Source organism: Rhipicephalus microplus, chromosome X (assembly GCF_043290135.1).
Source record: "Rhipicephalus microplus isolate Deutch F79 chromosome X, USDA_Rmic, whole genome shotgun sequence".
Taxonomy (NCBI): domain Eukaryota; kingdom Metazoa; phylum Arthropoda; class Arachnida; order Ixodida; family Ixodidae; genus Rhipicephalus; species Rhipicephalus microplus.
Window position 1 is genome coordinate 76,093,748 of NC_134710.1, and position 20,353 is coordinate 76,114,100.

General features: G+C 42.1%; 1 protein-coding gene across 1 annotated transcript in view; it reads right to left on the reverse strand.

Moving 5' to 3' along the window:
* Positions 1-20,353, reverse strand: part of LOC119176676 (uncharacterized) — a 322,419-nt gene that overhangs the window by 21,184 nt on the left and 280,882 nt on the right. The window contains exons 155-161 of the mRNA XM_075876363.1: positions 20,013-20,129; positions 19,804-19,953; positions 19,566-19,710; positions 17,007-17,131; positions 14,910-15,052; positions 12,887-13,010; positions 7,546-7,718 (exon numbers count right to left, since the gene is read on the reverse strand). Coding sequence (XP_075732478.1) covers positions 7,546-7,718; positions 12,887-13,010; positions 14,910-15,052; positions 17,007-17,131; positions 19,566-19,710; positions 19,804-19,953; positions 20,013-20,129 — 977 coding nt within the window. The remainder of the gene's footprint in view (positions 1-7,545; positions 7,719-12,886; positions 13,011-14,909; positions 15,053-17,006; positions 17,132-19,565; positions 19,711-19,803; positions 19,954-20,012; positions 20,130-20,353) is intronic.

Sequence of the window (20,353 nt, forward strand, 5' to 3'; positions counted from 1 at the left end):
CAACGACTGCGTAGTCTCTCCGCTACGCAGCCGCAGAATGGCCAGCACGTGACAAGAAACGAGGAGCGTCTCCACGCAGAGAGTAGCAGATCGGCATGTGAGAAAAAACCAACATTCCACGGCAGCTTTTTTTTTTTTTTGCTCGCTTCGCGCGCGTCGTTGGAAGGAGAAGGGTTATGTGGCAGGGACGGGAAAGAAGGAAGAAGCATGGCACGGGCGTGTGAGAGATGAAGCGCAGCACGGGCACGTGCAGGGCCGTACCCAGGAATTTTTTTCGGGGGGGGGGGGGGGGGGGGGTTGCGTGTAGAACGGCTGCCATTTTTTAAGATTTATACTGGCTTACTTTTGTGAATAAAACAAGTACATCGCTTACTTGTAATAATTCGATGGTACTTTTCAATTATTTGCACCCAAATAAAGAAATTGGTATGTCAACCTCAAATTCTGGTTAAAGCAAGAAATAAGTTTGGACAATAGCACCACCAAAGCCGGGGACACTGCGACCAACGGCTCCTGATGAAGTAACACAATGTAACCGCGGTACAAAAACGGTATGTATGTGTTACAAGCTGCCACTCTAGCGTCGCCAGCGCGAAGTCGGCGACGGGAATGGCAGCAGGTTAGGTCATTCCATACGTAAGCAGAGACAGTGAAGAGATCAGAGACGTATGTGGGGAAAAACAAAACTCTAGTGATATTGCAGCACTGCAGAGGAATCTAGGAATATTGCAGAGGAATCTAGTACAACACTTAATACCAACTAACAAAATACATATAAAATCAATAAATCAGCTTACAAGAGAGAAGTATTACAAACTACACAAAACTAACCAACAATAAAACTACAGATGAGAAAGTCCGAAGGTATAAACAGGTGAAGGGATACTTGTGATGACCGGCAGCATTGAGTCCACGACGATCGGATGCGAGAAGTCAGAGAGAGTTCTGGCACAACTGCGATGTCGGCGGTGTTGCAGCGCTGGTGTTTCCGGGAGGCTAGTGCTTGAAGTCGATCTCGGGCAGGTTGAGCTTACTCGAGATTCAAGTACCGATGCCTACGTTACAGACGTTAATTTCACGTCACAACTAGATGAATGGCTAAGTTTAGGTGGCCAGCCGACATGGAGCCACAACCACTTAAGGGATACTTCTTGATCTCCTTGTACACCATGTTGGTCAGCAACTAGACTGCTTAGCAAGGCGAAATCCTGCTCTTAAATTGACCTCCGTGTCCCCTGATTCTCATCCTGGGGGAAAAGAGACCTCTACATGGGTCCAATCATGCACGTTTCATTGTTAGAAACTCCACCATAAAAATATATTGACCACGCCCCTTTTTAATTAGGAGAGGCTCCTCAACTGAGCGAGAGTGACAACCTGTTGGGGTTCTCTCATACGGCTTGTCCACAAGCAGTTTTGCCCGTGGGAATGGTCAGTTTCCTTGGTTTCAGCCGGTGCGTCTTGCAGTCTACAGCTAGTTCGGGGTGCATCGCGGCCTTTGACGACCCTGCCGACGCCGCCGTAGGTACAAAGGATCAAACATCGGCGACTAACGTTTGAAGAAGAACACCCCATTCAGTACTTCCCTGCACTAAAGGCCAGTCTTTTCATGAGCGAACGGTTCCACCGGTCAGCGGGGGAGTGCGGCGCCCGTTAATTTGCCGTTTCGCCGGGTCGCAAAAATGGCAGTCCGTGACAGCATGTATGCAAGCAAACAAACAAGTCGCCCGACATTCCGATCTTGTTACCGTTCGCACATTCTGCTTGCTGGATAGTTTCCTCGTAATTGCGAAAGGATAGAAGGGTTGAAGCTTGGGCTAGCTGGGTTTAGCTTTTAATCGACTCTTGAAACATAGAGAGAAGTTTAAACGAGGAAGTTTTTCCTTCTCGGCAATTTGCGAAATTCTGTGAGGACTTGTACTGGGGTCACTTGAAGTTCTCGATGGATGCTGAACAGTGCTAGTCCAGTCAATCTGTCGTTCATATGATTTGGAAGGTATCTCTTCAGCCTTCTCAGTGTGGAAAAAGTCCGTTCCGGGGTCGACGTGGACACGGGTAAAGTCGCCAGGATAGAAAGTAGGCTGTGGATGTTCGGAAAAAAGTCGCGGTTGCACATCTCTAAGGCCTGTAAAGCACAAGCTGGGCGATTCTTTTCTTCGATGTGGCAGCATTTGTTCACCCACAGTGTGAACTCTGCTTCGATGACATTAGCCGAAGGAATGTCGCCAAGGTAAAACTGCACTGCATCATCAATACCAGAAAGGCTAGCCGATGCGCAGAATTTCGGCAGCAGCATGTTAAGGCCAACCACGACCTTCTTATGGGCATCGAACCGGTCTCTTAATTGATTTTCGAAGTCAGCCAGCAAAGGCAAATACACATTCCTCTGGTAGTACTCTTCGGGAGCAGCAGAAGGTACGTTGCTTCTTTGCATCTGCCTTCCAGTGATGCGTGGTAGGGCCATCTCAACATTTGTGATCTTCAGCAAAGAGAGCGATTTCAGAAAAATCTTATTAAATTCCGTTTCCGCACTAGCCCTTTTTGTGGAAAGAACGTCTATAACATTCTTTACGTGATCGCACACTTGAGCCAAGTCACAGTCAATTTTTTGAAGAAACTTGCAAAGTGGCAGTGTCAAAGAGAAGAGGTCGCTACAGATCTGAAGCGAAACGACAAACTCGGGCTTCGTAATGACATTGAGCAGTTGAGAAGCTTTTGATGAAGTATCAGATGACGCTGCCTCTTCTTCTAAATATTCGAGGAATTGTACAATAGGCACGTACAGTTCAAGGAAACGCTGAAGTGCATCGTGACTCTCTACCCACTTTGTTTGGCAAAAGGAGAGAACTGATTTTCTTTATTCTTGTGTTAAATCTTCTACTTTGTCTCGCAGTTGGTTCGTCCTCTGTGGCGACGCTCTCACAAACGTACAGGTTGAGGATACAGTTCCCAAACAGTTGCGGATGCTGGGGAGTTTGCATGCGTGAAGCAGAGCAAGGTTCAACGAGTGGGCGCTAGAATGCACATACAACGCTTTGGGCGCTGTTTGACGAATGAAGGCTTGAACACCGTTAACGTGGCCGCTCATTGATGCCGCGTCGTCGTATCCTTGCCCGCAAAGTAGGTTCAGGTCAAAGCCATGACCTCTAAGGCCGTTCAGGATTGTGCTCGTCAGCGCCTTGCCAGGGAGATTGTACACGGGAACGAAATCTACAAAATCTTCTTTAAGAATGGGCACTCCCGACGTGTCGTGTCCAACGTACCTTACACATAGGGAAATGTGGGCGGTGCGAGATATATCAGTGGCCTCGTCAGCTAGAACTGAAAAACACGAACCTGAGTTGACGTTTTCCACTATCTTTCTTTGTATGATTTTACCACAGAGGGTGATCAACTCATTTTGAATTTTTGGGCTCGTGTACAGCGCATTCGCCGGAGATGTTTCCATGTGAGCTCTCAAGGCAGCATCTCCACATTTTGCTCTCATCCTAAGCAGTGCGCGGAAATTTCCATCATTTTTGAATGGAAGCACTTCAGACATATTTATCAGACCGGAGTCATCTGTGCCGCGAAGCGGTACTTCTTGCCTGCCACAAAAAAAGATTGTTTCTATTATTGGCAGCAAGTTCTTGCGGTTTTCTTCCGCCTGCTTTTTAAGGCCGTGGTCAAGTTGTGTTAAGATGTCATGCTGTGAGTGGGACCGGACTGCTAAAAAGTTCTCCGATAGCGTTGTTGACATGGCGTGATAACTGCTGGATGCGTGGCTCTTAAAGGCGTCTATGGCTTTCTTGTAATTGGTGAACTCCTTAGTTACAAAACAGCCCAAGTGCTGGTGCTCCCCTTTTCCTGCACACTCACTTGCGAAGACTACACAATATTTGCATAATGCTCCTTGAAGCTTCTCTGAATAAACAAGCCATGGGTAACAATCAACCCAGTGAGGTTGGAACTTCAGATTCCTTTTCCCTGTGGCTGGATAATCATAGTTAGCCGGAGGGGTCCAGGGATTGAGCAGCAGCTTCTCCATCGTCTCTGGATCATTTACATTATTGCTTTTCGAGACAAACAGTCCCAAGTAAAAAATATTCGCACTCATCGCACAGAGGGGAGGTGAACCAGAATGTGTAGGTGCCATGCCACTCACCTTCCTTGGACATTGCCCAGTGGTAAAGGCGTCACTTTGCCCAGCGTTGACTGTAGAACAAAGATCACTTGGAGTTGCACTGCGGCCACCATCATTTCCCGGCGGTGCATGGGTGTCCTGCTTGTGTTCGTTCTCAGGTGATTCATATAAACCGGTGCATTCTCCTGAGTCGCTACAGAAGTTCAGACGCGCTTGGCTTTCCACCAGTGCTGAGGAGGGCGAAGTTTTATCCTTCGAAGGAGGCGGTTCTTCTCCGTCCGCTTCATCGGTTCGAACTTTCTTGAAGTAAGACGCAAGACTCCTTTGCTTCATTGTTGCAGAGTGTCTTTTCATTTTGCTGCCACAATCCTGTGCACGCACACAGAAGTGGCCAGTGGCTCCAAAAAGACGTCTGCGACTGCTTCGACTGCCTGGCGTGAACGGCGGGCGATGTTTTCTTCTTCTCTTATCCACTTTACAGTGGCTAGAATGTAGAAGTGTGATGAACGCGCCGGCTCCCGCGTGGCGCATGTGTTTTCTGAACGCCGCTACAGCTGGTGTGCATGCAGGCCCATTATTGTACTTCAGCTGCAGAAAACTGGATTAACGCTACTTAAATTTAATATACGTGAACCCCCAAGAATGCACTGCCGAGACATTTGCACTCCCGTGGTACAGTCCAGAAAGGAGGTGTTGCTCCGTTCCTGTGAAAAAGTCCCCTTTTCACAGATGGCTCCCTGGGCACCTGCATAATTCTCTCTAGGCTGCCCTAATTAAATAGCCGTGACCCCCCAAAAATGCACTTTGTAGGCTGTGACATCAGCCTCTGTACTCCCGCGCGCAGCCCAGCTTGGCGGCGTTTTTTTTCTCCTGTGAAAGTTGACCGCTGGTGCCGGATTGTGTGCCGGCTGTATCCTCGCTTTGTGCGCTTTGTAGGGAGGCGCATATACCTTCTGTGTACAGAAGAGGTAGATTTCCTTGCGTGTGGTTAAGGTTGTTCGAAGTTGCTCGGATATGCCAGTCTTTCAGTAGATGTCATCTTCGATGATTCATTTCGGTGGCGAGGACTACAGTTTGAGAAATGTTTGCCCTGCAGCCTGCGTCCTCGGAATGCGCCGCTGAGTTTTTCCGCTTAGGGGTTTCGTTCCCTGGCAACTTTGCGCACGTCGTGTTGGTGTTGCCGTTGCTGTCGAACTGTTTACCTTCACAGAAGTAGACGCGCTTTTCGTAGGAACCCAAAGCCGACACGTGTGGTCCGCACAGACGGATAACTTCTCCAGCGGCAATGCACAAGTAAAGCATCTGGAATCAATAAAGGAGCTGCTACGGTGTGAAAGACGAAAAAAAAAAAAAGACTCGAAGGAACGCGAGGGCGAAGTGCAAAGCTGTACAAATAGGGCAGGTGCGCGTGCGGGGGAGGGAGCGCTGAGGTGTTCTGGTAAAAGGGTAGGTTTGAAGAAAGGAAGAAGAAGGAAGCAATGGCAGGAAAGTTGCAGTGTAACTTTGGCAGCTGGTGGTTGCTGTGAAGGCGTGTAAATATTTTAGTATGACCCGAAAAGTCAAAGCATCAAAAAAAATTTCGGGGGGGGGGGGGGGGTCAGAACCCCCTCAACCCCCCCTAGTTACGGGCCTGGGCACGTGAGAGACCCCCCCCCCCCCTCCCCTCAAAGCGCATAGCCGAGCTGCCGCAAGGGGCAAAGGCTGCAGAACATAGTGCCTTTTTCCTTTCCTTCAACCACACATTCATTCAACCTAGCGACAGCTTTTTTTTCCTCCCTCTCTTCGGACGTTGGAAGGAGAAGGGTCTTTACGTGGCAGGGACGGAAAAGGGAGAAACCTTACACGGGCGCGTCGCAGATCGGCATTTGAGAAAGAGCAAACTTTCACCGCAGCCTTTTCTTTCCTTTTCATTTCCTTCGCGCGCAGCATTGAGGTGTCGCCGGTGCCGCCACGGGATTGCGCGGGGTGCTGAGAGCATTTTCGGAGCACGGTATGTTCGAATTAACCGTCGCAAGTGCTTGCGCGTTCGAGTTACCGGGAGTTTTTGCCCATTGGAATACACATAGTTTTGACAGGACCTTATCACGAGTTCGAATTAACCGGAAGTTCGAATTAAGCGTGTTTTAATTAATGAGATTCGGCTGTATAACTGCCTAAAAGCTCCTGAAGGCGCACTTTAGCAAAAATAAAGCTCCATTGTATGAAGCTCCAATCACACTATATTACACTGAGATGCACTTGTACAGTGCAAAGCTGTAAAAGAAGTAATAAACCTTAATGTCAAATCTTAAGTGCTGGGTCTCGTATGAATTGCATCACACCCATTCTTGTACTTCAACAAATCGGTTAGTAGTTGACACTTCCTGCTCATCTCCTTTCTTATTTCGACCTTGACCCAGCACTCCAAAAAAACATTTGCAGTTCACAGCAACAAGCCGCTCAAGAAGTTTTCATTAAAAGCACCATATTATGTCTGGTCTTTATTTTTTAGTTGACTTTTTTTTTCTACACCTCTTACAGTTTACCATCTTTACAGTTAGCCATCCCCACGTATGAGTATATGTGAGAAACTGCATGTTTTAAGTGATCATGAAAAGAACAGGTCCTTAATCACTGTTTCTCAAGTAGCTTATATGCAAAAATTGCCTAAATTGTAGATGCACATCATTTCAGTAGACATGTATGGTATTATACAGATTAATGCAAAAAATAATGAAAGACGTAGATTACTTACTTAGACAATTGAATTGGAGGCGGAAATGTTGTAGGCCCGTGTGCTCAGATTTGGATGCACGTTAAAGAACCCCAGGTGGTCGAAATTTCCGGAGCCCTCCACTACGGCGTCTCTCATAATCATAGCGTGGTTTTGGGACGTTAAACCCCACAAATCAATCAATCAATAGACAATTGAATTTATTGTTTGATACTTTACTGAGCACACGGGACATGTTAGACAGTAAGTGACCCAAGCCACAGTTTCTTGGCAGTTTCCTGACAACTTTTGGTGGCAGTAGTGTGGAAGCTATAAAACCAAAATGCATGCCTGTCACAGTGCCAAAAAAATAGTACTTGAGTTTACTGATAATTTTTTTATTTGCCCCACTGAAACAAATACTGCTTCATTTATTATGAGACTCAAAATGTGAGAAATCATATGTAATATGCAGTTATTCTTCATTTTGCAAAAGTACTGTCCTTTTCTTTTTTAATTCTTAGATAGCACCACCCTTTCAGCACGCCTGTTTTCCGAAGTAAGCATCAGGAGGAGGATATAAGCTAATTTATTACGCGAGTGCTATCTTGTGGGAGAGCCATTTGAAGAACCCAGCAGCATAGTCAATAAAAGTTCAGGAGGGTTCACTGTAGAAGACGCTTCAATAAAAAAAAAAGCTAAGCAGAGTAGCAAGAAGATGCAGGAATACCTCTTGAGGTGAAATTTCTTGGATGATCTTGTTCTTGACTGGCTCTAGTGGTTGTCCATTCAATTTCCATGTTGCTGCCGGTTGGGGAATGCCACTGTAGGGTATGGGAAGTTTCAACGTTGTTCCTTTTCTGCTTGAGAAGGTTTGCTTGTCTGTGGTAATCTTTGGAGGTGCTGCACATGAAGGACAGACAACATCTTGATGTTAACTATTTTAGTTCAAGAATTATGACAATGCAATACGACATATCAACTGTGCCTGTAAAGAAAGCTGCACACTTGGTTTTGCTTCTTAGGCGATGACAACGTGGGTCCTACGTAAATAGCTGCCCACAGTAAGTGATGGAATATGAATATAATGGACAGATAAGAAAAGTGTAAAAATGTCAACATAGAACAATTTCCTTACGCTTTCCCAGGCTTCAGTGATTGTTTACTTGTTTTAAGTAGGCCTATGTGAATATTCGAATGCTTCAAATATTCAAACGAATCTTACAGTATTCGAATTTGCTTTGATTTGGACTTAAGTTATTGAAAATTTCGAAGCATTCGAATTGAACAAATAACTGTATATTAATCTGTATGTAACCCCTCGTAAAGGTGATTTCACGGCAATGGGAGTGCTAAGCCATGAAAGCACCTATTTAAGCGTGTATTCATCATCATCATTATTATCAGCCTGGCTACACCCCTCCCATGATCTGCCAATCAACCCGATCCTGTGCTTTCCGATGCCACGTTATACCTGCGAACATTTTAATCTCATTGGCCCACCTAACTTTCTATCTCCTCTTCATGCGTTTGCCTTCTCCATGAATCCAGTCAGTTATCCTTAGTGACCAGCGGTTATTCTGCCTATGTGCTACGTGCCTGGCCCATGTCTATTTCTTCTTGATTTCAACTATGATATCCTTAAGCCCGGTTCGTTACCTGACTCACTATGCTCTCTTCTTGTCTCTTAAGGCTACACCTACCATTTTCCTTTCCATCGCTTCCTGCATCGTCCTCAATTTAATCTGAACTCTCTTTGTAAGCCTCGAGGTTTCGGCCCAGTAGGTGAGTACTGGCAAGATGCAGCTGTTATACACCTTCCTCTTGAGGTTTAGTGGCAGATTACCAATCATTATTTGAGAAAGCCTGCTGAATGTGATCCACCCTATCCTTAATCTTCTAGTTATTTCACTCTCATGGTTCGGCTCCGTGGTTACTACCTGTCCTAAGTAGATATATTATTTTACAACTTCCAGCGTCCCTCCACTTATCGCAAAGTGGTGTTTTCTGCTGAGACTATTGCACATTACTTTATCTTTGTGCATATTAATTTTCTGACCTACTTTTCTGCTTTCTGTGTCCAGTTCAGTAATCATGAGTTGTAATTCATATCCTGAGTTACTCGTCAAGGCAATGTCATCAACAAATCGCAAGTTACTAAGATACTCCCCATTAACTCTAATCCCTAACTCTTCCCAATCTAGGCTCTTGAAAACCTTTTGTAAACACGCGGTGAATAGCATTGGAGAGATTGTGTCTCCTTGCCTTACACCCTTTTTTATTGGGATTCAGTCGCATTCTTTATGGAGAGCTATGGTGGCTTTCTTCCAGTATATTTATTTAGGGTACTTCGATGCCCTGATTCCATAGTGCCTGCAATACTTCTGATGTCTCGACTGAGTAAAATGCCTTCTCATAATCTATGAAGGCTATATATAGTGATTGGTTGTATTCTGTGCATTTTTTATTACCTTATTGATAGTATGAATATGGTCTGTTCTGGAGTAGCCTGTACAAAGTCCTGCTTGGTCCTTTGGTTGATTGAACTCTAATGTCGCCTTCATTATATTGGCTATTATTTTGGTAAATAGTTTGTAGAGAACGAACAGTAAGCTGATCAGCCTGTAATTTTTCAAGTCCTTGGTGCCTCCTTTCTTATGAATTAAAATGATGTTGGCATTCTTTCAAAATTCTGGTACCCTTCCTATCAAGAGGCACTTCGTAATAAGGTGGCCAGTTTTCCTAACACAATTTGTCTGCCATCTTTCAGGAAGTCCGTTGTTACCTTACCCTCACCAGCAGCTTCACCTCTTTGCATTCCATTTAGGGCTTTGCTTACTTCTCCTGTAATTACTGGTAGGATGTTGAACTCCTCTGGACTAATATTGTTTCTCACGATAACATCTGGTTGTTTTGGCTTCTGCACAGCTCTTTGTAGAACTCCTCCGCCACCTCGACTATCCTATCCATATTCTTTATGACATTGCCTTCCTTGTTTCTCAATGCATACATTCAATTTTCGCTCATGCACCAGTTTGCTTTTACAGCTTTTAGGCTTCTGCCACTTTTTATAGCCTGCTCAATTCTCTTCATGTTATACCTTTTGACGTTGGCTACCTTACGTCTATTGATTAACTTTGAAAGCTGCACTATAGCTCTATTTTGTCGGTTGCATATGATGCTTTCATGACTCGTCGTCTCTTAATAAGATATTTCATCTCCTGAGATAGTTTGCCAGTGTCCTGTCTAGTGACTCTACCTCTGACTTCCAGTGCACACTCTTTGATGATAGTAGTAAGATTATCATTCATTGTATCAATGCTAACATCAGTTACCTCACTTAGTGCCTCGAATCTATTCTGAAGCGAAGCTATGAATTCCTGTACTTTCGTTCTCACTGCTATTTCATTATGTTTTTGCTTTTTTAAAATTTAACTGAATACGAGCTCTTACTAATCTATGGACACTGCATCGGATCTTGCCAACTACGTCTACATCCTGTACAATGCCTGGGTGTGCACACAGAATGAAGTCTATTTCATACTTAGTTTCGCCATTAGGACTTCGCAACATCCACTTACGGTTAGCCCGTTTTCAGAAGAAGGTATTGAAGATCCGTAAATATTAGGTTCTGTGAACTCTACTAATAACTCCATTTTGGCATTCCTAGAGCTGATGCCATAGTATTCCCCCACTGCATGGTCTCTGGCCTGTTTCTTGCCTACTTTGGCATTAAAGTCGCCCATTAGAATAGTGTACTGTGACTTTACTTTATTAATGGCTGACTCTCCAGTTTCATCGAAGCATTCGACCATATAATCATGACTCAATGTAGGCCTCTACCACCTTCATTTTGTACCTTTTGTTAAACTTAATTATGATACTTGCCACACTCTCACTGATGCTATAGTATTTTTGTATGTTGCCAGCGATAGTGTTGTGTATAAGAAACCCCACCCCTAGTTCTTTTCTGTCAACTAATTCACAATAGCATAGGACGTGCTTGTTATTCAGCACTGTGTAAGCCTTACGTGTCCTCCTGACTTTGCTGAGCCCTATTACATCCCATTTAACACCTTCTAATTCTTCAAATAGCTCAGCTAGACTAGCCTTACTAGATAGCATTCTAGCACTGAAGGTAGCCAAGTGTATATTAGTCTGCATGTAACCCCTGTAAAGGTCTTTTGAAGTAGGAACAGTGCGATATTCTACATGGGGACACACAAAAGAAGTGACACAGACCAACGCTGTTTTGTGTGGGTCTCACTTTAGAATACCATGCTGTTTCTACTTCAGAATGCAAAAACAACTAACACAAAGCTTCACTTAACTTGTAAAGGTGGTTTCACTGCAGTAAAAAAATGCTAAGTTGTGGAAACATTTACTCAGAAAAAATCCGCACTGCCGCGAAGCCTCATTTCAAAGTTAAATGAACTTATTAACCTCACATATAGTCATCGTTTGTTAAGTTTAAAAGCTTGTTATACCAGATTATATGCTCTAAGTACAGGAAATAATAAGACATAACATATATTACAAGTTATTCCTTGCATTTGTGCTTTCTTTGAACAAAAAAAATGGCATTTGAACAGGCCTTGTTTCACTTAAAAAAAAAATATTGGGCTGGTTATTCAGGTCACGAAAAATATGTACCCTTTTTTTTAGAGTATGTGATATACACTATACGAAGTTTATTCAAAATTATTTGACCGAAATCACTGTTCCCTTTCAATTGGCTTTTAGCCTAAATTTTTTTATTTCCACAAGCCTGGTTTTTAGTAAATCCTGGTTTTTTCCACAAGCCTGGTTTTTTCCACAAGCCTGGTTTTTAGTTTTTAGACACAGTGACGTCGGTTTCATAATACTGGCATGATGAGGAGTAGTGCCAGTAGCATTACAGATAATACCACCGGCAGCACTGACAGCTTGATGGTATAGACCTTTTTAACAGAGAGGAGGATCTCCTCCTGTCTGGGCTGTTACACGGGAGCACAAAAGCTGGCGTCACAGTTTCGGCCTAGCCTTATTGGGCGGTCAAGCATGTTAACAGTAGCCCAGAGGGGTGTATGGCAGTGCCCAGAGAGCCTTCATTGACAAGGTGTATATGTGATGAAGGAAAAATGCCAATGCATGTCAGTGCCCTATGAAAGGATCCCATGGTTTCAGCTTAATGTTTTAGTGTTCATTCCACTAACTTGTACGCCAGAACCCTAGCGTGTGTGCGCGCCGTGCTCATGTCATCGAGACAATAATGCAGGCTGCACTGTTTTTGCAGCCAACTGACCTGCACATCCCTCAGATTTCTGCCGGTGGCCAATGTGTGCGAGTGGTATGTGCACATTTAATAACAGGACAGCGTAACATTCGTGGAGATGGCTATGATGTGAACATGTGATAGTTTACTGTCCTAATGTTGCTTTATCAGAAAATCTCTCTCTCGTGTGGTACTTTTTCTAGACTCTGAAAGAAGCTTTGTGAAATACAAGGTGATTTCTCTTTTTGTGTGTTTGAAATGCCGAGCGCTGAAACGTTTTCAACAGATGATACCTGCATGTTGACTAAAAAAAGAAAAAAAGAAAGGAAGCAAATCACACCAGTGTGCTCCGATTAGCTTTGAGTGTCGGCCTGTCGCTTGTCGTTGTGACTGCAGCGGATTTTCATCTTTTTAACAAAAACATTAAATTGGCTGCTCATGAATGCCAGGCCGATCACTTTCGTAAAGCAGCTGAGCTGTGCCAGCCTCAAGATATGGAAATGTAATTTGGAATGCTGCAATCTGATGTGCAAGTTTGTAGAGACAGTTTTTCATACTTTAATTCACATTTAAAAAATGCATTACAAAATAAATTCCGAATAACTCAAAACATCTGCAAACAAAATGGTGTTGGCAACATTTACCAGTGAGATAGCACTTTTTAAAGGTTCTGTTCAAGTTGTGTTACACACCCAGTGGAATGCCTATGCATATCTCTGCAAAGCTGATTTTTTATGGTTTCTGCACGAAACTACTCATCGTCGTACATCTCGGAAAAGAGCTAGCATGCTAGAGAACAAATGCATGAGTTACTGACCGTGAACAAGAACAGATGATGAACACTTCTTGTCCTTTAGAACACAAGAGTAGACACCCTGATCATCTATTGAGCTCTCACGTATTATTAACTTCCTACTTTTTCCTTCTGTTGTAACAACGACCTGAAATGAAATATTCAATTTAGACGAAATATCTGTGCACGCCATTCTCTTTGTTTTGCAAATGGGCAAATGTCTAAATAGTATTTCAAACTTGAACAGAGGCACTTAGAAAGCCAGCATTATACCTATATGTTCATCTGCATAAATTTACAAAAAAATGTCCACAAGCACAACCTCCTGGTGGATCGGTTACATGTGTGAGATAAACCAATAATGAAAACTTGTGCAATCCTTGGCTATATTTCTCTACAACAGGTGTAAACTGCTGTGACCAAAATGAAACCTCAAAGGGACACTAAAGAGGAACAATGACTTGGTTCAGATTGAGAAACTATACTCTGAGAATTCTAATGCCATATGTTTCATTATCATAAGTTCACTATTAGCGGAGAAAATCATGGTTGAAGATTCATTTTTAAATCTTGTGTCAAAATCTCCTCACATGACGTCAGAAATTTCAAAATGCATTTTTGGTATTTTCGTGGCATTGCCACAATGAAATTTTCTGAAACTATACATGCTAAGTCTATGGCACCCACAGATAACAAAGTACTTCATTTTTATTTATTGGAAGTTACGTAGAACCTAGTAGACGCCTTCCAAGTTTTTTACATCACAGTGTTTGGCGCTGAAAACTCAAAATGGTGTCACCAGTGGCATTTTCTTTTCACGCGTTTCCTCGCTTACTAAGCGTCATGTCGCAGTAAGAGTGGCGTTTTTTAAGGATTGTGAAATTGTGCTTTATTAATACGCAAAAAAAAATGTTGCTTTTTAGTGTCCCTTCAAAAGAGGCATCATCAGTTATGGGGGGGGGGGGGGGGGAAGACAGAGGGTATGTTTGCACTCCACTTCGTCCCTCTGCTCATGCCTGTGCCAATTACAAGCTGCATTTTGTTCTAGACATGTAAGTACACTGCTGAAATGAACCATGCACGAATACATGTCAAAATTTTGACCACAACAATGATGGAATTTTTTCATACATTTATAGATGTGTGCAGTTCGAGAACCTACACCCCTGCATCTCAATAATGCCTGCTAGCAGAAAGGGGCTTTTGTGATGTAAGAAAATTGCAGTTCGGTTGATTTGTGGACATGCTTGATTCAGCGTATGAATCATCTGTTGCATAGTATAAAAAATGTTAGTGCTGTAAATTCATTATTCAAGATAATTTTACATGTCATATCTAAGTATTGTTGACAATTCATGAAACGGCGCACTGGTGTTGAAGAAACGTTTAGTGTTAATCAGTGCCAACAGTTGCAGCAATTGTGAAAGACATTGCCAGTAGTTGCTAGTAATAATCAGTGACAGCAATTGTTTAATGCTGAAATTTACAACTAGGGCAATAACTGAACATTGGATTAAGGAAAGTGGATATGCCTCTGCAAGGATGCAGAGATCAATATACTGGATTCATTGTAATGTAAATGTGAAGAAAGAAAAATGGATGAAGAAATAACTTGCCACCAGCAGAAACCAAACCTACGACCTTCAAATAATGCATCCAATGCTCTGCTCACCGAGCTACAGCGGTGGTCATCCCCCCGTTGAATTCATCGGGTATACATGTGCACTTAAACATAAAAGTGTCAGTCAGTGCTGCCAGCAGTCAGACGTGTTATTCGAAGGTTGCAGGTTTGGCTCAGCTGGCGACAAGTTATCTTTTCATTTACTTTTCTTTCTTCACATTTACATTACAATTACAATGAATAACACCCCTATACTTTCCTTGGCATCGCTGCCTGTTAGTTCTCATTAATATTAGATTGATGTTATATGGTGTTTAATTTCCCAATAGCCAGTTATGATATTACTTGCAGTTTAGAGATAACTCTTACGATATTTGGCAGTTGTGGTAATGGTATGCTGTTTTTTGTTTGTTGGTTTAACTGTACCTTTTCAGATGGTTGGATTAAGTCACCGTCCTTCATCCATCTGACTTCAAGTGTTTCTCGTGACACCTCAACAAGTAATGTCACAGTATCACTTTCACGGACAATCACGTCATGCAGTCGTAGAGTGAATTCCGCATCAGCATCTGCAAAGAACAAATAATCAAGTTAATCAAATGACATAATTGTAAACAAAAACATCACGCCCAATGTAAAATATAATAATTTTTCATCTTAAGTGTAATTTTTTACATAGAGGTAGATGTGTGGGAGAAAATGGTGGCTTGAATAAATGAGAAGGAGCGAACAAAGTTTCTTTGGTCATGTTCAAGGCAGCAACTCGTCACTCAAGTTAGCTCTAACAAACTGCTGCCTTGAAGAAGATTTGACCACCTGACAATATATTGGTAACACCCCGTTCAAGGATTTTTCAACCTTTTTTGAACTGAGGTATATGTTTTTGAATAATATAAATGTATAGCATGGTTAAATTTAGAGTGATTGAAAGACATACTTTAGACAAGATGGCCTCCACCTGATCAATAATAGAGTGAGAACTCTTTAAATCAGAAATTCGGTAATTCAGGTGCGTTCTCAGATCCTGGCCAGCATATACACTGTTCAGTGGCATCTAACTCTCATCAATTCAATCATACTTGGCCACAACCCCAATAAGTCAGACAATCATCAGAGCAGGCCACGTGCGAGGTGCCGCAAATGTGGGACATAGAGGAGCAAAAATGGCGCCATGGAAAACCAAACCAAGTCAGTGCAGTCTGCATCAACAGAGTCATCAGTGGGAAGCTTATAGTAATGGCAGTAACAATTTTTCGGCTCAGCATGTCTTGGGTTAGTTAAGAAAGGAAAGTCTTAAGCCGCGGACACATTGTGAACAAAGTCATCAATGGCGAAAATTGCGGCTTTTACGCCGCTTTTCTGCGAAGCATAGGGTTTACATATTCATCAAGAAAATGAAAATGTATTGACGTAATAGAAATTTGTTTATTGTTTTCTTGATACTTTTGATAATTAGGAATTCAGTTAAGTGGGACATTTTTTCCGGTCACATGAAATACAAATTAATGAGCTTTGACTGTAGTTTCCACAGTAGATAAACCGGCCAGTGAATTGACATTTTACATAGACTGGTGTGCCATATGTTTAAATGGGACCCGGAAATGAGGTTCCGCATGCCTCCTAAATTGAAACGGCAACTCACAAGTATGATCCACCGCATTCGTCTTGGTGTAGCGTACACTAGACGTTATGCACATATCATCGGTCGCAGTGACACCGGTCCTAATTGTGAACACTGTGATGTGCCAGAAACACTTGAGCACATATTTTGTGTCTGCCCAGCATACGCACGTGAACGACAAACACTGATTTCTTCTACTGAACAATATCGCAGTAGGTCATTATGTTGGGCCCTTGGCTAGACACCAACAGTGCAACTGCGGTCACAAGAGCAGTTATTACCTTTTTAGAAACAACTGGACTATGTGCGCGGCTATAAAATGTGTCTCAGCTAGAAAGAACACTACATACTCACCTCTCTATCTCACCATTGTCATCCATTAATCTTTCTTTTCCCCTTTTCCCTTCCCCCAGTGTAGAGTAGCAGGCTAGAGCAAACTATCGCTCAGGCCGACCTCTCTGCCTTTCTGTAAATAAACATACTTCCTTCCTTCCTTCCTTTAAATGCATTTAGTCATGACATTCTTTAGTTTTCATTCAATGATAAAAAACTATGTGGAAGAGTAGATTAATACTGACCTCGCTTGGCCCAAAAACCAAAATAGATGGTTCCCGTGAATCAATACAGAAACCGTTGAGCAGCTATTGCACAAGTTTACGAATTTTTCTCATGAATGTTTTCTTTTGATAAATGCCTTGAAAGTTATCACATCCTAGCTTTCTATACATTGCTTGTCACAGCTAACTTAGTGATTTATTATCGCATCTCTCTTCTTCTACTTTCTTTTCTTCTCATCCTTATGCAGCAGTAGCCACATTCTTTTTCAACCAAGTGAAGTTACTGGTAATTTATTTTGTGAAGTGATGTTTCACTGTTACAGCAATTGTTGACAGCTTGCTCACCTTCAACGTGAAGTATTGTAGAGGTCTTGACATTTCCTGCCACGCATGTGTATTCAGCAGTGTCATCTTTGTCAACACATGGTACCACAAGTCGCCTGACCTTTTCCTCTTTAATAAATTTGAAACTGTTGGAAGATGAAATAACAAAACAACAACTTAAAGATAGAATAAACAGTTCAACTCATTGCAGAACAATAGAGTACATGCAAGCATGAACAATGAAGGAGGAACAGATTATTTTAAAGGGGTCATGAACCACTTTTCAAGTTATCACTGAATATTCTACGTATAGGAGTTCATTGCCTCACGAACCAATTGCCACTAACATTTCTGAAATTCATCAGGAACAAGTAGAGTTACAGGTATTTGTCACATGCTTCAAGCGCTTTCTTCTCTCATCTTGATGAGTGGGCTGGCAGCTACACTGGGAGGTATGGCACAAGAGAAAGAAGTAATGTCAGCGTGCGTCCCAATCTTGGAATGCGTATGGAGAAATGTTATTGCTCCTTTCCATTGTGATCCCTGTGCACAAGTGTGGCTCACTATGTAATGTTAGCCAACCATGTAGCACAGTGCTGGCAAGCGGTGAAACCCTGTGGTAAGAAGCTATCTGGTCTAAATGGCACTCTTGATTTATGTCAGCTATTGGCCCATAGCATGCTCTGTTCGATGTAAAACAGCAGGTACTGGAAGCTTTGAAGAAGAGAGCAAGCACAGGCCTCTGCATGAAAAAAGGGTGTCTGACGATAGGCTAATTTCGTGCCCCACTTCTAAACTCTCCTCGCAGAGCATGATTACAAGATTTCGCTGAGCTGTTCATAGCAGTGTTTGCTATTCACAGGATGTGTTTTCTCACAAAGCCTGAGGGGTGGTTTATGACTTCTTTAATTACATGCTTAATTGGAGAACATTTGTCAGTCTAACAAAAAACAGAGTCAAGAAAGGCACCAGCTTATGTGAATGGATAGAAAAGAAAGTTTACTTACAAACCAGATGAAAACCTATTAGAGCCCCAGCTTTTATAAAGCTGAGCTGCTGAAAAAATATCTGCTGTTTGCTTAGCATAAAATATTTGTGTAGCCCTACAGCATGTGTTTTTTTGTATTATGTTTAAACTTATGACCTTGCATGATGTGCTCTGTGTCTAGTTGTTTTCACGTGGCTTTTGTCAAGATTTACAAAGTACCAGCGCATGTGACTGAATTGACATACTATTTACCTGCATTTAATTAATGAGACAATAAGAGCCTTGCTTAAACCTCTGGAGGGAATTTCTCAAATTCATTTCTGCAATCTAACCTACATACTATTTATCTGCATTTAATTAATGAGACAATAAGAGCCTTGCTTAAACCTCTGGAGGGAATTTCTCAAATTCATTTCTGCAATCTAACCTAACATTTGCACAGCGTGCACAGATGCAGTTTTAAGGGGGGAAGTGGCAATGAAAATCATCTTTGTTATATATGAAGCTGAAGGGATAAAATTTGGCATGCAGATGTCATTTGTTGTGCTTATATCATAACTGAAAGCGGTTTTGAGCTATCTAATGTAACTTTTGAGTTACAGCACTTGATAAACTCTCATTGCCACCTCTAAATTGATTAACTAATTAGACAAAAGTTCGTCAAAAATTTTGCATAAGGATATTTACAAGGGTCTATTTTGTGCCGTAATGCTGTTGGTTTATTTTGAATATTTAGGTAAGCACACAAAATTTTTTTCTGAAACGTCCTAGACATATTGTCTTACCAACAACTTTTACAAAAAGCCAATTACAAAAGTCTGTATAATGTGCACACAAATATGAACAGCTTTGCGGTGCTCACCAATGTCTCAGAATCCAAGTGAAGTAAACGGAATGGCTATAGCTTAATTTGTTGTGAAATGACACAGGGATGACTGACAGCAACTGCTCAAAAAATGAAACCTGAGAAAATGAAGCTCAAAGAAATTGAAGCTAAAAGCTGATAAAACGGAACTCGGAAGGAAGCTGGCTTTATTTTTCATTGGAGAAAGGCATATTTGTGGCTATCTTGAGCTCCAGTCTGTGCTCTTTATGATGATGCCAATATGGTGGCACTTTGCCAATGAAAAGCTGCAAATTTCTATTTTGCTATGCCCAATTTTCACATAGCTTTTGACAACAACCCACCATTAAAATGCCTGTTTTTCAACTTCTACTACTTATTTTGATATAAAATCACACTATGATGTAAAACATGGTCTCAGGATTACAGAAAAAAAATTAATTGAAAAACTGAACATCTTGACCAAATTTACAATTCCCATTGCCACGTCCCCCCTTAAGAAAGACCTGAATTTTGCTTGTTGCCTTTTGACCTATGAAGGAAAAAGGAAATGTAGATGCTTTAGGAAATGCCACTTTGGGCTCCTAAGTTCACTTTAATAACTATAAAATGCAACCTGCAACACAGCTTCTTAAAGTCTGCCACAATTCTTTCACATAGCATTAGCACTGTAACAATTAATGTCTGTAGAAACACCTAATCTTCTCTGATTTTGCTTTATTCTTCTCACAAATAATAAACCAAATACCGTTGGTCCATTGGAATGGGCTTTCCATTCTTCATCCAGACAACATCAACATCTGCTTGTGACAAAGCCACCTCAAATACAGCATCCGTATCTTGAGGCACAGTTGTTTTTTCTGGCAGCCTTGCGGTAAACTCAACAGAGGGGGCTGAAAGAAAAATTATTGACAAACGATGAATATGTCATTAACTACCACTACCAAAATATACTGTTACTTTTCAGGCGAATGCCAAATACTTACGTTCAACAGTGAGACGAGCACTGCATGACTGATCACCAACTTTGCAAGTATAGCGACCAGCATCTTGGAGAACAGAATTTTTAATTACTAAAACTTGCCGCTTCCCATCAATTTTTAGTCTCACACGATCACTGAACTGCAGCTCTTTCCCTAGAAACATCATGTAGTGGTTAGAACACTCTTTCTCACACTTTTAAAGTAACACTTACCATCCTTGAACCAACGAACCAATGCATCACCTTTGGTCAGTTCAATGAAAAATTGAGCAGTGTCATCCTTTGCGACAGTTTGGTCCGTCAAAAATGTGGTTATCTCAGGAGGCAGTTCTGAAACGTCAGGTATTCAACAGTCAGGCAGGACCAATCTGATATTCAAGTTGTCAGACATTTGATTCAAGGCTAGGAGAAAGAAAAAAATTTACTACAGAAAATTGGCTATGGCCTGCCTGGGTGCCATGCTAACTGATGTAATGGTGACTTACGAAGACTGTGTTTTAGAAATAGTAAAATTCAGTTCTTTTGTAGAGATAAGGTGCACAAACACAGTCATG